This window comes from Myxine glutinosa, chromosome 3 (genome assembly GCF_964187855.1).
Source record: "Myxine glutinosa chromosome 3, kmMyxGlut1.1, whole genome shotgun sequence".
Taxonomy (NCBI): domain Eukaryota; kingdom Metazoa; phylum Chordata; class Myxini; order Myxiniformes; family Myxinidae; genus Myxine; species Myxine glutinosa.
Window position 1 is genome coordinate 175,152,287 of NC_136263.1, and position 15,431 is coordinate 175,167,717.

The 15,431-nt window shown below is 36.4% G+C and overlaps 1 protein-coding gene across 1 annotated transcript in view; it reads left to right on the forward strand.

Annotated features, from left to right (window-relative positions):
- The window catches only part of LOC137424113 (extracellular calcium-sensing receptor-like), a 29,349-nt gene extending 23,402 nt beyond the window's left edge, over nt 1-5,947 (forward strand). Inside the window, exons 17-21 of the mRNA XM_078773635.1 lie at nt 3,895-3,990; nt 4,165-4,273; nt 4,793-4,845; nt 5,125-5,199; nt 5,460-5,947. Coding sequence (XP_078629761.1) covers nt 3,895-3,990; nt 4,165-4,273; nt 4,793-4,845; nt 5,125-5,199; nt 5,460-5,947 — 821 coding nt within the window. The remainder of the gene's footprint in view (nt 1-3,894; nt 3,991-4,164; nt 4,274-4,792; nt 4,846-5,124; nt 5,200-5,459) is intronic.
- Nucleotides 5,948-15,431: the final 9,484 nt, after the last annotated feature.

The following is a 15,431-nucleotide window of genomic DNA, read 5'->3' on the forward strand; positions in this document are numbered from 1 at the left end:
TATATATATATATATATATATATATACACAAAGAATTAAGTTAAGCACCCCCCCCCCCCCCCCGTTTTTTTACAACCTCGCACATTACAAGTTTGTTGTCGTCAAAACAGTGTAATATACCCATGATATTGCTATATTTTCTGGAGAAGTGATATTATGGTCACATAAAAACATAACAATCATGCCGTTTTCAATATTTATTCTGCATAATTTAAGGTGAAATTTTTTGGGAATTTTAGCATATTTTCACCTCAATTTAAGTATGGAGCTATAGGTCCATCACGGACAGTGTGGATGACGTTTATGTTTTCTAACGTACAGTCATTGTTCTGAGAAGACCTCTAGCGATCTTTGCGTCAATAACGTCAATAACGTCAATAACGTCAATAACGTGTAATGTCAATAACGTGTAAGTGACGTCAATAACGTCAATAACGTCAATAACTAATGTCATACCAATCATTATTTGATCTCACATACCTTAGAATATATGCCAATGTATACATATACACAAAGAATATATATTAGGGGGGTGCTTACCTTAATTCGTTGTGTAGGGTGCTTAACTTAATTCTTTGTGTATATATATATATATATATATATATATATATATATATATATATAAATATGCATATATATATATATATATACATACGTACATATATATATATATATATATATATATATATATATATATATATATGTATATATATATATATATTTAATCCTGTTCATTAATGTAATATCTTCACTACACCCCCAGTGGTGTTTACAATAGAAGACATGGATTTGTCCCCCCCATTGGAAGAAGACCCTCTTGTGTTCAGGCTGTTGGTGCTCCTATGGTTGCGAGTGCAACCATCCGAGCCCTGGAAGCATTAACGGAAAGCGAGTGGCAATCACATGTGGCAAAATTGCTTGCTCAGTCAGGGTCGCCAGATAGCTCAGATGGCAGAGCACTGGTACGGTTTTCCAGAGGACCTGGGTTTGATTCCTTGTCTGGGCACGTAATTTTCCCACATATTGTATATCTATTTAATTATTTAATGCTGTTCATTAATGTAATTGCTTGAGGTTGTGACGATCATTTTGGTGTCACATTCCACATCAGAAATCTCCAATAGAATACCATTAAAAACATGCCACACACACACACCTCCTGTATTTCTGTTAATCACAATTCTTCCACACACACACACACACACACACACACACACACACGACACACACACACACACACACACACACATATATATATATATATATATATATATATATATATATATATATACACACACACACACAATTGGGGAGAGACAAAGAAGGATCATTGTAATGGCTAAGAAGCGGTCAGCTCAACTGGGACCGAGAATGAATCATTATTATTAATGCCCAAGACCAATGACACAACACCAATGGCTTCAGGAAGATTGAAGGACTGAGTCAATGGGACAAGTGTAGGTTCTGCAAGGTGGAAACAGAAGCACAAGTCACCTCCTATCAGGATGTAAAAAAAACTACTGTCAGAGCAGCTGTACACCCACAGGCACAACAAGGTATGTTGAGTCATCCACTGGCACATCTGCATAAATTTCAATATCCCAGTTCCACAAAACTCATGTAAACATGAACCAAAAGAAATCACTGAAAACAAGGACATAATGCTCACATATGTAATGACCTGATGATCCCATCCAGTGTGAACATAGAAAACAATGCATTACGACCAGACATATAGTACTCAGGAACAAAAAGGACAAGACCGCATTGCTGATTGAGATATCAGTATCCAGAGATTTTTGCCTAAATAATGCAGAAACCAAGAAAATGACCAAATACCAGGACCTCAAGAATTATGTGAAAAGATCCGGGAAGCTGAAGAGCACCGAAATTGTACCAGTGATAAATTGGAGCAATGAGAGTGACAAAGAAGAACCTTACAGAGATCTTGAAAACATTCCCTGGGAACATTGGCCCAAACGAAATGAAGTAGGAGGCTGTAGAAGTAGAAATGAAGTAGGAGGCTCAGTGGCAATCTTGAAAAGAGGCCGTGGAACAAAACTCTTAGAACAACACAACTTAGCCCAGGAATCGCATTCCTTCACCGAAGTGGGTTGGATACTTCAAGTCCTGGGAGGACTCTGTTCCACCTTCCAAAACCAAAATTATGTAGATGTCGTAAAATTATGTCGTATTGTTTGTGAAGTAAATGTTAGCTCTTTCACGAGCCTCGATTCAGTATACAAAAAAAAAAAGAAAAAAAAAAGTCAACCAACAACACACACACCTCATCTCTTTACAGTAGATACACCACCATAGCAGCAAAGTAAAATTGCACATTAACACATGCATCAAAGCACAATAGACTGTTTGAGCAAAACTGTAAGCCATGACTCTCTAAAGACTTGAGAGATACTAACGTGCTCATACCTAATCTGATAGATGTCACACATCCCTCAGTAACTGTTGTTCAGTAACATTCAACATGCCACATCATTCATTTCGTACAGGCTAGAAGTCAACCATTATGCTGAATTCAGCACCATCTGCAATGCCTCTCCCAAAAATATGCAAAACATTGTTTTGGTGTTAATTAAATTTCCAGTCCTCAGCTGGAGTTCATTTTTGCTGGACTTCATTTTGGGGTGCAGGTTATATGTATAAACTTGTATTTTTCTGAGAAATTTCCCTTGTATTTCCCTTGTATTATCTGAAAAGTGACCCGCGTATTACACACTACTAGTAAGGTACCCGTGCTACACATGGGTGGGTGGCCAGAAGCAAACTGACAATGCAGAAACGGTGAATGCGAAAGCATGAAACCAATAAATTCCACATTCCGGTAGCACCTTCAGTCGCACGTCAGATATGGACAGCAAGTTCGTGAAGGACTTCCATGAAAAACGTATCCGTTTGAAAACAAACGGGTACGTTTGTTCTATACCCAGTCAATGGCGAATCTGCATATGGCGATCCACGAATTTCATGCTTAGAAAGCAGAAACCGTCACGGCATTTCGTCATTCACTTGAACTCGATATCTCTTTTTTCATTCCAAACAGCAAAACTCCAATCACAAATTAAATAGCATTAATATAAAAAAATAAACTTTTGCCAAACATTTGTGACATAAACAAATATTTAAATATGGATGTGAAGTTCCGTACGGTTGGGTGAATACCATTATGAATTCAAAATCGTAATTATATTCACTCAATTCCAATCATCAATTGATACTTTAACAAAACGATGAACATGATTAACGTTTAATGATTTAACATTACGATTGAATGATGGTTGTATTGGGATATTATCAAACCCGCGCATTGCCGTCATCTGTCCACTTCTGCATTTGAGGCAGGTTCGTAATTCTCATCAAAATCTAAACAGTATTTTTAGAATTTCAATAAAAGCCACATCACTGTTCATATCGGTAAATATTATTCCATCGTGTTTGGAAAAACTGGAAAATTGGAAAACTGGAAAAATTGGAAAAATTGGAAAAACAATATAGCCTATTTTACTCCAGGTGGTCCGATTATTACCTACCCAAAATATCGTTGCGATCGGTTCAGCCGTTTTTGCGGTACGTTGAACGGACAGATGGATGGACATTTGGTGAATTCTCGTAAGATATAAGATTAAACACAAGTGATTATGGTATTTAAGTGAACAATCAAAGCTTGTAATCCAGCGCTATCGATAAATTTCCATCTTGATTATATTTTGTACTATGAAGAGTACCTGTCCCAAGTGCCGGGAAAATCCAGCATAGGATCTCCCTTCTCACTCCCCTGTCTTCCCCACGCATCTTCATGTACTTTTGAACAGAATGCGTAACCATGCCAATGCTTTTTTCAACCAAATAAATCTTTGATTACATTTTCAACGGAAGATAATCAGGTGAAGGTACAGGGCAGGGGTTGGAGTTCAAAACCGCAAACAGACGTTTTTGGGAGTGAAATATGTTGCCACGAAAGAAGATGTCGCAGTGTGTGGACATACATAGAAACACTCCGCTGGGACACATATTGGTAACAGTCGCTACATGAATCACAATCCGACGCACTTGTGGCACTACTTTATTAATAAACAATTAATACTAATAAAGAGATGCATAACAAAAGAATACTTTATTTTTTTTATTTTTTTATACATCATCAAGGCTTGTGGATGAACAAGAACACAGGACAGACAATGATGTTCACGGGAGCAACAAAAGTTGACACAAAAATGAGAATCCAAATCCAAAAAGATCGCTGCCGGTGTCCCTGGTCAGCAATAAAAATATAATCAAAATGCAATGTCAAATAAAATCAAATAATCAAATATATCAGCTTTTAATAAGCTTAGACAATTCAATCATGATGTGTGCACAAAACTCAACACAACACAAATGATTATACACAGTTATGGATGACGTCCGATTAATTATTTGCAATAAGGGAATGGGAAACAGGAATGGGTCGAAATGGGATTCTCATCATGAACGGGTCAAAATGTTAATTGGAATTTCTTCCTTTCTTCCATGTAAGTGCTGCTACTTCAGGACGAAGATTACCGCGGGCAGTGCATAGGCACATAACGCTGGCTTGATTGCTCTGTGCCTTGAAAAATAACAACTTGGGTTATGTAATGAAGCCAAAACATTGCTATTGTTAATGTGCATATATGTATAATACATCATGTTTATATTGCTTGAATTGATTCAATTCCACTGAGCCATGAAGGAATTATCTTATAGACCAGAAGGTTTGAAGCCTGGGGCCTACACAAACTGTGTGCTTCATAAGGCCTGTGACGTTGATGGGCTGTAACCTTTCGACATTTGATGATGCTTTTAATAGTCGATGTTGGTCTTTTTCACACTGATGAGAAAGGTTATAGGGAACTCATGGCGATTGTGAATATAACACTTCTGTTTGGAGCTGTTTTACCTCACGTCCCATGGAGCGTATTATTTAATTATATATCAGGTTTTTTAAATTGTCTTTTTTCCAAATTATTTTCTGATTTCACTCTGGATTTTGACATAATTATTTAGGCTATGACTTCTGCTTGGAAAAAATCTTTAATCAGGTTTTGAATATCAGCTTTTAATATGCCTATGCAATAATCTTGCCAGGAGACAATCACAGTGCACCTGGCCTCACACAGCCAATCAGCATAACAGGGAATGGACGGCTGGACAGCCATCCTTGTCTTATATATAGATGTCGGCTAGAGTCTTGCAAATAATTCAAATGATTAAAGACAATGAAATCACTGTATTTACAACGTTGAGGAAAATTAGTGATTTGCCATTGTTTTGAGTTAAATTTAATGTTGGAGAATAATTTTTATGTTATTGCGTCGAGATTAACAATTTAGTGCAAAATACATAATTCCAACTGCATCTTCAAAATTTGTATGAAGCTACCTTTCTTAACACTCCATTAAACAATGTTTTCCCTCTTGCAGCAAGAGTGCAAGCAAACACCGAGTCACTGGGATCCATCAAGACAATTCCAAAAAATCTTTTATTATTGTTCCTTTTGATATTACAACTTTCTTTCTTCTTATTTTGGATCATTTTTGGTGATCTAAGTCCTTCCAGAAACAAAGCATCTTTAGTAGGAATCCTCATCCTGGAATGTTCTGGAGCTTCACCAGCCTGGGCCATCTGTGGTTTTGTTCAGCTTGGACTCCTGTCCTCCATTTGCTTGGCTTTGGCATTAAAAGCAAGAAAACAGCCTTCATCCTTCAACGACCCTAAATTTATCACTTTCAGCATGCTGGTCTTTTTCCTTTTGTGTTTCTGCTTTGTACCTGCCTACAGCAGCACACGTGGAAAAATCAATGTTGTTACTGAAATATTCTTTATAATTTCTACCTCTTACGGCTTCTTGGGCTGCATGTTTTTACCAAAATGTTACTTTATCTTCAAATCCAAGAAGCTTTTGCACTGACGACCTGGTCTCATGTTATTATTTGCATTTATTATATGTTTTGTTGTTGATTAAAGTTTTTTTTATAATCACTATCATACAACTGTCCTGCAGATTGTTTGCATGAAAATGATCTACTATATAAGAGAGCCGTTGGTCTGTCTGTCTGTCTGTGTGTCGCCATTTTTCTCAGAGATGGCTGAACAGATCTTCATCAAACTTTCAGAGGTCCATCAATGAGTGCCTGGGAGTGTTTTTGGAAAAACAACAACTAAAAAAAAAAGTTCATTTTTTTTGATTTTTAAAACATCACTCTTATGTGCCTAAGCCTTCTTGATTAATGACAGTTATATATATACAAGTACACATTCGCATAGATAAATACAAAACAATCACGAGACATTTGAACACAAGTAAATCAAACAATTCCGGAAGCGGTCAAAGTTGGTGGCCGGGCTTCTCCTTCTCACTGAATGTCATCATACTTAACTCAGAAACGTGATAAATGGCACATTCACCAGCAAATATTCAATGAAAAGGTAAAATGATGATTTGACATTTGTGATGGATTCTGATTTGGATGTAATTGCTTTCCCAATTTATTCGTCCTCATTTCAAATATGTTAATGTTTCTTTTTCTCTTGAACAACGCCGGGTACTCCGGCTATAAACACTTACATACTTTACTCGCGGTACAAATACAAATAGAACTTTGTGTCGGGGATATTTTCCCTACAGTAGTATGTAATATATGAACCAAGAAATTCAATGTCCATCAACTTAACAGAAGAGAGTCACAAATTTAATTCCCGAGGAGGATAACACTTTCTGTCGACAAAGAAATCACAACAAGAAAACAATAACCTTTATCAAACCATATTACAATTCACAAATTACATTTCAAGATTCACAGAAGGTCCCAAGTAAAGGGATGCACAAAGAAATGCCACACCAAACACCAGCATGCATAGAGTACAGTTAACATACATTGCAAACATACAGAATCATAAGGATACAGTAGCATGCATAGAATACAGTTAACATACAGTATGAACATACAGAATCCTAAGTACAGCAAACCAACATCCTACAGACCCAGTGCTAATCCTAAAGTACAACAAACCATCATCTTACATACCCAGTGATAATCCTGGTTATTTGGTCATTCGTTCTGATTTTTATACATTTTCAAGTGGGAGGGGCAAGTGGAGGGGGGAGGAGCGTAGAGAAGGGAGGAGAGCAGTAGGATTGGTTGGGCAAAGTTTGGGTGGGAGGGAGCAAGGATCGGGGGATACAATGTGATTGGTCAAGTGAAATCTTGGGATGGGAATGCCGCTGCTGGGAGCAGATCTGCATTTACAAATCCTTTAATGAGAAGAATGTGCTGCTTCAGACTCTTCGGCACCAAGACACTATCAATCATAACGATGCGTAAACGTTGCAGTGACGTTTTATAATGCCATTGCAGGGACATTTATGATTTAATATTTAGAAAATATACAATAAGAAAGTCCTTATTTAATCAAAACAGTCACTCAGTAGCTATGACAATCACATCCTTTTTCAATCTGCAAACTCATCTTTTCCCTCATAAGTCAAAATCATACTGCAATCCCACAAAAGATCTTTACTGAGAAGCAGAGAGCCAGTGAGTGCTAGCCTACATGGATTTTATACCTTATTATTTCCGAACCGTTGTTCAGTTTAGTTTTGTTTTAAAACTCAATACTGCACGCAATTTTTGTAGTTCTATACACAATTTTTCTCAAAACCTAGGTGTAACATTAAGTTGAGGATGGACTTCGGAACTACCATCCCCCAGAAGTCACATAGGCAAAAGTGGGAGGGGACACACCTTACAAATATTTACATCTAATTTATTAAAACAATGGTAGTTTTCCAGATCTGGTACTGAGAGGTTTTTGTCATAACGAACATTTGTTTACCAAGCCCCTTGGCAAGCAAGCACCAATAGTAATTAGCTTTCACCAACAATGGACAGTTCTGAATACTAATTTACTCAGATATTGCGATGTCAGCTGTCAGCCATACTAAGAAAAAAACAATATCTCACTTATGAAACTTATGGAACTTCAATGAGACATACTAAATCCAACATTACATTATTTCAAACGAACATCCCATATGTAATATTACCCTTAGTTATAAATGTTCAGAGATAACTTGCCAACTGTAGGGAATCCCAAATTCTGCATGGAATGACATGGAATGCAGAACGGATTTTGTCAGTGCCGGAGATAACTTGCCAAATGTAGGATATCCCAAATTTTGCATGGAATGACATGGAATGCAGAACGGATTTTGTCAGTGCCGGAGATAACTTGCCAACTGTAGGAGATCCCAAATTTTGCATGGAATGACATGGAATGCAGAACGGATTTTGTCAGTGCCAGAGATAACTTGCCAACTGTAGGAGATCCCAAATTTTGCATGGAATGCAGAACGGATTTTGTCAGTGCCGGAGATAACTTACCAACTGTAGGAGTAGTGTATATATGTTGCTTCTGGGACACTCTCATTTTCCCATTGACTTACATGTTAATTTTTCCCCTCCCTCATTGCCCCTAAACACCTCTATTTCTCTCACCCTGTTCTTTACGAACCTTCTAACCTTTTGACATGTTATCCTTATTCATTAGACCACTTAAACAATGGTCCTTCTGTGTGAACCTGTGATCCTTCTGACCTTATGGACCTTTTAACCTTTTACTCTTAATATCATCTGGTGAATCATCTTTGGCCCACTCAAACAACGACCCTACAAATATTTGTTTATGCGTGGGAAATAATTTAATTCTCTTGCCACTCCCTTCACCATCTAATATATTAACAAAAAAGATGTTTGAGTTTGGTTCTTTATTAAGATATTTTAACTGAGCTAAGATAAAATGGTAAACCTCCCTCAATGTTCTTGTTTGAGCGCCTCCAGTGCCACACACTTTTTTGTAGGCTCTGCCCACCTTTTGTTAAGCTCCGTCCACTTTTTGGTAAACCCGCCCACTTTTTGGTAAACCACGCCCACTTTTTACTAAGCCCCGCCCACTTTTTGTTAAGACACGCCCACTTTTTGCTATACCCGCCCACTTTTGCTAAGCTCCGCCCACTTTTGCTAAGTCCCACCCACTTTATAAACTCTTCAGCATTGTATCATTTCCAGGTAATACATTACATCATTTTCAGGGAATTTCCATCACATCATTTCCAGTTAAGACACGCCCAGGTTTGCCCAGGGAATTTCCACAGGAAATGACACACGCCCAGCCCTTCTTATAAAAGGCACCGACCACACAGGCTTTTTCAAGCACGCTTTCTGCTTCACTTGAGAATGGACTACTATGCCGAAATGGAATGGGATAACTTTGCTATTCCTTGGAGTCCTACTACCTGTGTAGAACTCAACCTTCAGATTGATGAACTGGACTCGAACCTCTTATCAATGGAGGTAAGTTTGTTTATTTATTTATTTAAATTTTTTTTTTTTTAGATGAGACTCATGTAAGAGTTAACAAAGTTTATTTTAATATTCATAGAGCTTGATTTATACAAATAAAAATATTGTATTAAATTAATACATTGTTATTTTCTTTCACAGGAAATTGTATCTGACATACGAAATGAAAATTCTGCTTTTAACACAACTTGGGATGAAGTTATTTTTTTGTTTGAAGACATTTTGAACAACCAAGACCCCCAGAACGAGTTCTACCTTGATGACCCAGCCAAAGAGTTATACCTTGGAGATCCACAAAATCCTGAAAAAGAGTTTTACCATGATGATACTTGTTGTGAGTTATCAAAACAAAACCCACTGAACAAGTTCTACCTTGATGAGCCAGAATACAAGTCATACATTGGAGACCCACAAATTTCTGAAAATTGGGAAAGGGGAGTTCTCCCTGATGGTCCGCAGTTATACTATGTGAGACACATCATAGAAACCCTAAAAAATTGGGAAACGGGAATTCTCCCTGATGGTCCGCAGTTATACTATGTGAGACACATCATAGAAACCCTAAAAAATTGGGCAAGGAGAGTTCTCCCTGATGGTCCGCAGTTATACTATGTGAGACACATCATAGAAACCCTAAAAAATTGGGAAACGGGAATTCTCCCTGATGGTCCGCAGTTATACTATGTGAGACACATCATAGAAACCCTAAAAAATTGGGCAAGGAGAGTTCTCCCTGATGGTCCGCAGTTATACTATGTGAGCCACATCATAGAAACCCTAAAAAATTGGGAAACGGGAATTCTCCCTGATGGTCCGCAGTTATACTATGTGAGACACATCATAGAAACCCTAAAAAATTGTGAAATGGGAATTCTCCCTGATGGTCCGCAGTTATACTATGTGAGACACATCAGAGAAACCCTAAAAAATTGGGCAAGGGAAGTTTTCCCTGATGGTCCGCAGTTATACTATGTGAGACTTATCACGGAAACCCCCAATATTTCTGAAAATTGTGGTTCTACCTTGGGGACTTGGAAAGATGGTTATATTTTTGGAGACTCGGAATGGGGGTTTTGTTTTGATGACTCGGAATGTGATACCTATCTTGGAGGCTCAACAGGAATGTGGTTATACCTTGGGAACTTGGAAAGTTGGTTTTATTTTGGAGACTCTACCTGTGGGGTTCTTCTTGGAGACTCTTTGGATTCTAAAGCAATGAACAATGTTCTTTATTTAATGACGATTGATTTAAGCAATATCAAGAAAGTTCGAGGAAGAAAATGCTGGAAAATTCTTTCTTCCCATTTCTACTTCTTCAAACTTGAAAGCCTTGAAAGACAGAATTGGAGGGAAGAGGAAAAAAAGAAAAAAGAAATACGTATTTAAAAAAAGAAGAAAAGAAAGATTATGTTAGGGTTTGGGTGGGATTTTGAATGTGAGGGTTAGGGATGGGGTTGGGTTAGGGATGGGGTTGGGTTAGGGTTGGGATTTTGAATGTGAGGGTTAGGGTTGGGGTTGGGTTAGGGATGGGATTGGGTTAGGGTTGGGATTTTGAATGTGAGGGTTAGGGATGGGTTGGGTTAGGGATGGGGTTGGGTTAGGGTTGGGTTAGGGATGGGGTTGGGTTAGGGATGGGATTGGGTTAGGGATGGGGTTGGGTTAGGGATGGGGTTGGGTTAGGGATGGGGTTGGGTTAGGGATGGGTTGGGTTTGGGATGGGGTTGGGTTAGGGATGGGTTTGGGTTAGGGATGGGTTTGGGTTAGGGATGGAGTTTGGTTAGGGATGGGGTTGGGTTAGGGTTTGTATATTATTATGACTCACTCACACATACACACACACACAAAAGTTAAGCCCCAACTGAAAAGTTGTGGGATTCTGTGTTTGGGGTTCACAGATTTAAAAACGTATCCCCATTATACACACACAAAAGTTAAGCCCCAACTAAAAAGTTGTGGGATTCTGTGTTTGGGGTTCACAGATTTAAAAATGTATCCCCATTATACACACACAAAAGTTAAGCCCCAACTAAAAAGTTGTGGGATTCTGTGTTTGGGGTTCACAGATTTAAAAACGTATCCCCATTACATTTTATTTATTTATTTATTATTTTCAAGGGTATTAGCTGCTTACTTGTGTTTTTTGTAATTCTTGCGAGTAAAATGAACCCAAGATTTCTTCTCCATTTAAATCATATAATTTGTAGGTCCAAGGGACTGTATCCATTACATCAATGATTTTAAATAATTCACGAGTCCATTTTTGTGTATAACCTTTCTCAAAATGACTTTTCCATTTGTATATTCTTACAATATCACCAACTTTAAACTTGGGCTTTCTCAAATTAATCTCCTTTTCATATTCTAATTTTGTAAATGTTTCCAATGGTTTTGATTTTGTTGATGAATGAACTGTATTATTGTAATTATCTACAATATCCTGAATTAAATACACCCATTTTTGAGAACCGAGTTGTGTGAATTTTTTATATAATTTCTCTTTTAAAGTACGATTAAAACGCTCAATAACAACTGCCTTTCCTTCATTAAAGGTGCTGTATAATTTAATACCCTTCCCCTTAAGAAATTTCATGAATATTTTGTTATAGAACTCTGTTCCCTCATCAGTCCATAACTTCTTTGGTTTCCTTTTATCCCGATCAAATATTAGCTTAAAGGCTAACATTAAAGTATCACCCCTTTTATTTTTTAAAGGGACAACCCAGGCAAATCTACTCCTCAAATCAATAACGGTTAAAGCATACCTGTATCCCCTGCCATTATTCAATTCAATTAAATGAGCGGACCATATGTGGTCGGTGTATTTAGAATAAACCTTCCTTCTTTTAAACTTTGTGATTATAGGTTTGTGTAATTCTTCAGCCAAAAGCTCCTCAGTCTTGATGACATCATTAGAGCCTAATAGTTTTTTGAGGAATAACCAAGACCAAGTTTCAATTTAGCATTTATCAAATTTCTCACAATAAACCTATCAACTTTCTCTCTCAACGTTGGATTTTGTATCAAAGACAAATTATACAACATTTCGCTGTCGGCTTTATGTTTTTCAGTCAACGTAGTGGTTTTCCCATAAGCAATATCATGCTTCATACACACTTCGTCAACCCTATTTGTAGGTTTAGACCAAGGTTTAGGATTGTCAGCCTCATCTAATCTTTTATCCAGGTTTGTTCCTGGACCACAGAAAGAATACCCTGGAAGGTGTAATTCCCCTGGAATTCCAGTTGTTGTAAATTTACTTCCTGACAGAAACTTTTGTATATCTCCTCCTCTTTTAGGTGAGATGAATTGGCACTTTTTAGAGCCACACACTTGACATATTCCTTTTTGATAAACTCTATTATTTTTAGCTTTAACATAAGAGATATTTTTAGATTTAGTTTTCTTTTTACATTTGAGACAATAACTCATATTTATTTATCAGAAAAATTCCGACAGAGTATCAAAACCTTTTTGGTTTTTAACATATACATTTCTATCTTAATTTTTAAAACATAAAGAATCCTAAGGAATGCCTTCACTCTCTCCTCCATTTATTTACAAATAAAAACTAACTAAAGTCAATGACACCAACATCATCAATCACATAATCTTTTCCTTCTTCTTCTTCTTCTTCTTCTTCTTCACCACTTTCTCGTTTAAATCTCCTCCCTGAAATTGAAGACATTGACGTTGTTATTTTTGAAACCATTATCTTCATAAGAGTTGTTAATTCTTTAATTTCCTCTTCGGTGCGTTGAGATTGATTTATTTGCTGTAATACACTCAATCTTTTACGAATCTCACTGATTTCCATCTTTTTATATTTTTCCTCCCTCTCTCTTTGCTCCCTTTCCTCCCTCTCCTCCTTCTCCTTTTTCTCCCTCTCCTCCTTCTTCTTTTTCTCTCTTTCCTCCTTCTCCCTTTTCTCTCCTTCCTCCTTCTCCATTTTCTCCCTCTCCTCCTCATTTTTCTCCCTCTCCTCATTCTCCTCCCTCTCCCTTTCCTCCTTCTCCTTTTTCTCTCTTTCCTCCTTCTCTTCTTCAACTCCTTCCTCATCCCTTGCTACCCTTGAGTTTGAACCCCAAAGAATATTATACATATAATCATCTGGATTTTGAGATATTCTTGTATCTATAATTATTTTTCTCATAATAGGATACCAATAAGATTTGTTGACGATTTCTAAAAGAGTTTTATATTTCATAACTTTGAGAAGTTCATTTTTATTTAATATTTTAAACAAGTCTCTATTTGTGGGTTTAACAATATCAGTATAAGGCCAGTTTTTAATGACAAAATTCCCATGTATATGCTCCAAATCATAAGGTATGTAATACCGAGCACCCTTTTCTTGTAGGTATCCTTGAATACAAAAATTATAATTCTCTTGTAGTTTTTTTCCTGCCATTTATGTATCAGAAATATATGTGAGATTAATATTATGACAGGTAATACCACCCCATCTTCCCACTACCAAATTGGTTTGTATTCCTTGGCTTTCTATCCTTATCTCATGACCTTCCTTCTTTGTCATGCTAACCATCGCTATACTATCATATATTTTTCTTTTCTTAAAACCATGTATTTGTTGTTTATTAATTGTACTTCCACATAAATCCTTATCCTCACCAAGTGGATAATATTCTTCTTTACGAGACTGATTAAAATCATGAAGGTCTTCTATGTTTATTGAAAAAGACCAATTATACCCTAAATCAGGCATATCATCCCCACATTTATTAATTCACATATTAAATATATGTCCTTCTTTATAAAATTCAATTGTAAGCAGGTAGTTAAATTCAATGAGGAAAGGTGTATGGTCAGTATAACCAGGTGTTGTGGTTGTAAATTTTACTTGTTTAACAAAACGTGCTGTTTTCTTTAAAAATATATATTGTGATAAATCACTTAATCTAATTAAGTCATTCGCATCTGTAGGGTTTGGATAATTGATTAATTTATAAGTATTCTTCATATTAATATTTTTACTTACACTATATTTTTGTCGTTCAGCCTGTGCCTTTGTATAATAATTTGATAAATCAATATCCTGAGAGGATTTTCCAAAGATAGAACCATCTTTTCCAACATAAGTCATTTATATTAGATTAAAAATGATATCATAAAAATTTTCATTATTGTTGAGTTGAAATAATACATATAAACATAATTGACCACAACATTTAGAATTAATTTCTTGAACTTGAAATGTTTGATAAACACCATTCTGTAAGAATTGTATTACTTCAACAGGTGGTGGCATACCATAACTATCAAAATAATATTTATCCTGACTATTATGAATACAAACCCAATGAGAACCATTCTGTGTGTCTAAATTCATAATAATATTCTTTGTATTCTTATTTATATGTATTAATTCATCTCTCATACAAATAACCACATTATCAATTTTTAGTGTTTTACAATACTTAGCTAGTTCTATATTTGACGTTGTATTCTTTCCAAATTGTTTAAACCATTTATCCATTTATTTATGAGAAAGATACAATCCATTACCCCGTTTAGTTAGTTTAACACCCGCTTGAGCGATAGAGGAAAGCATATCTCCAACCAACAATCTAGCTTTATCAGGTAGACTTTCAAGTTTTTGAGCAAAATCAACAATTACACCACTTCCACTAATTTGTTTCTCCAACTCCTTGTTATGTCTTTCCAATTCTTTTTGAGCTTTTAGTTGTGCCTTCCTTTCGTTAGCAGTTTTTACCGCTGCTGAAATACCACCAGTCAATGCTCCCGCCGCACTTAAACCAGCAAATAAAGGAATTAGAAACGGGAGAAATCCTCCTCTTGACTCGTCTATTGAATATTTCTTTAACATAGGTTTCGTCATTTTAATTTTAAGTGATCCAACATCATTTAGTGTTTTTACTTGTGTGTGTGTGAGTAAAACATCAATTCTTACAGCTCCTTTTCTTTGAATTGTATTAACATTAATAATACAAGGCTTTTGATTTTGAATACAAGATGTTAATTTATTAAGATTGATTTGATTAACATATACCCCAA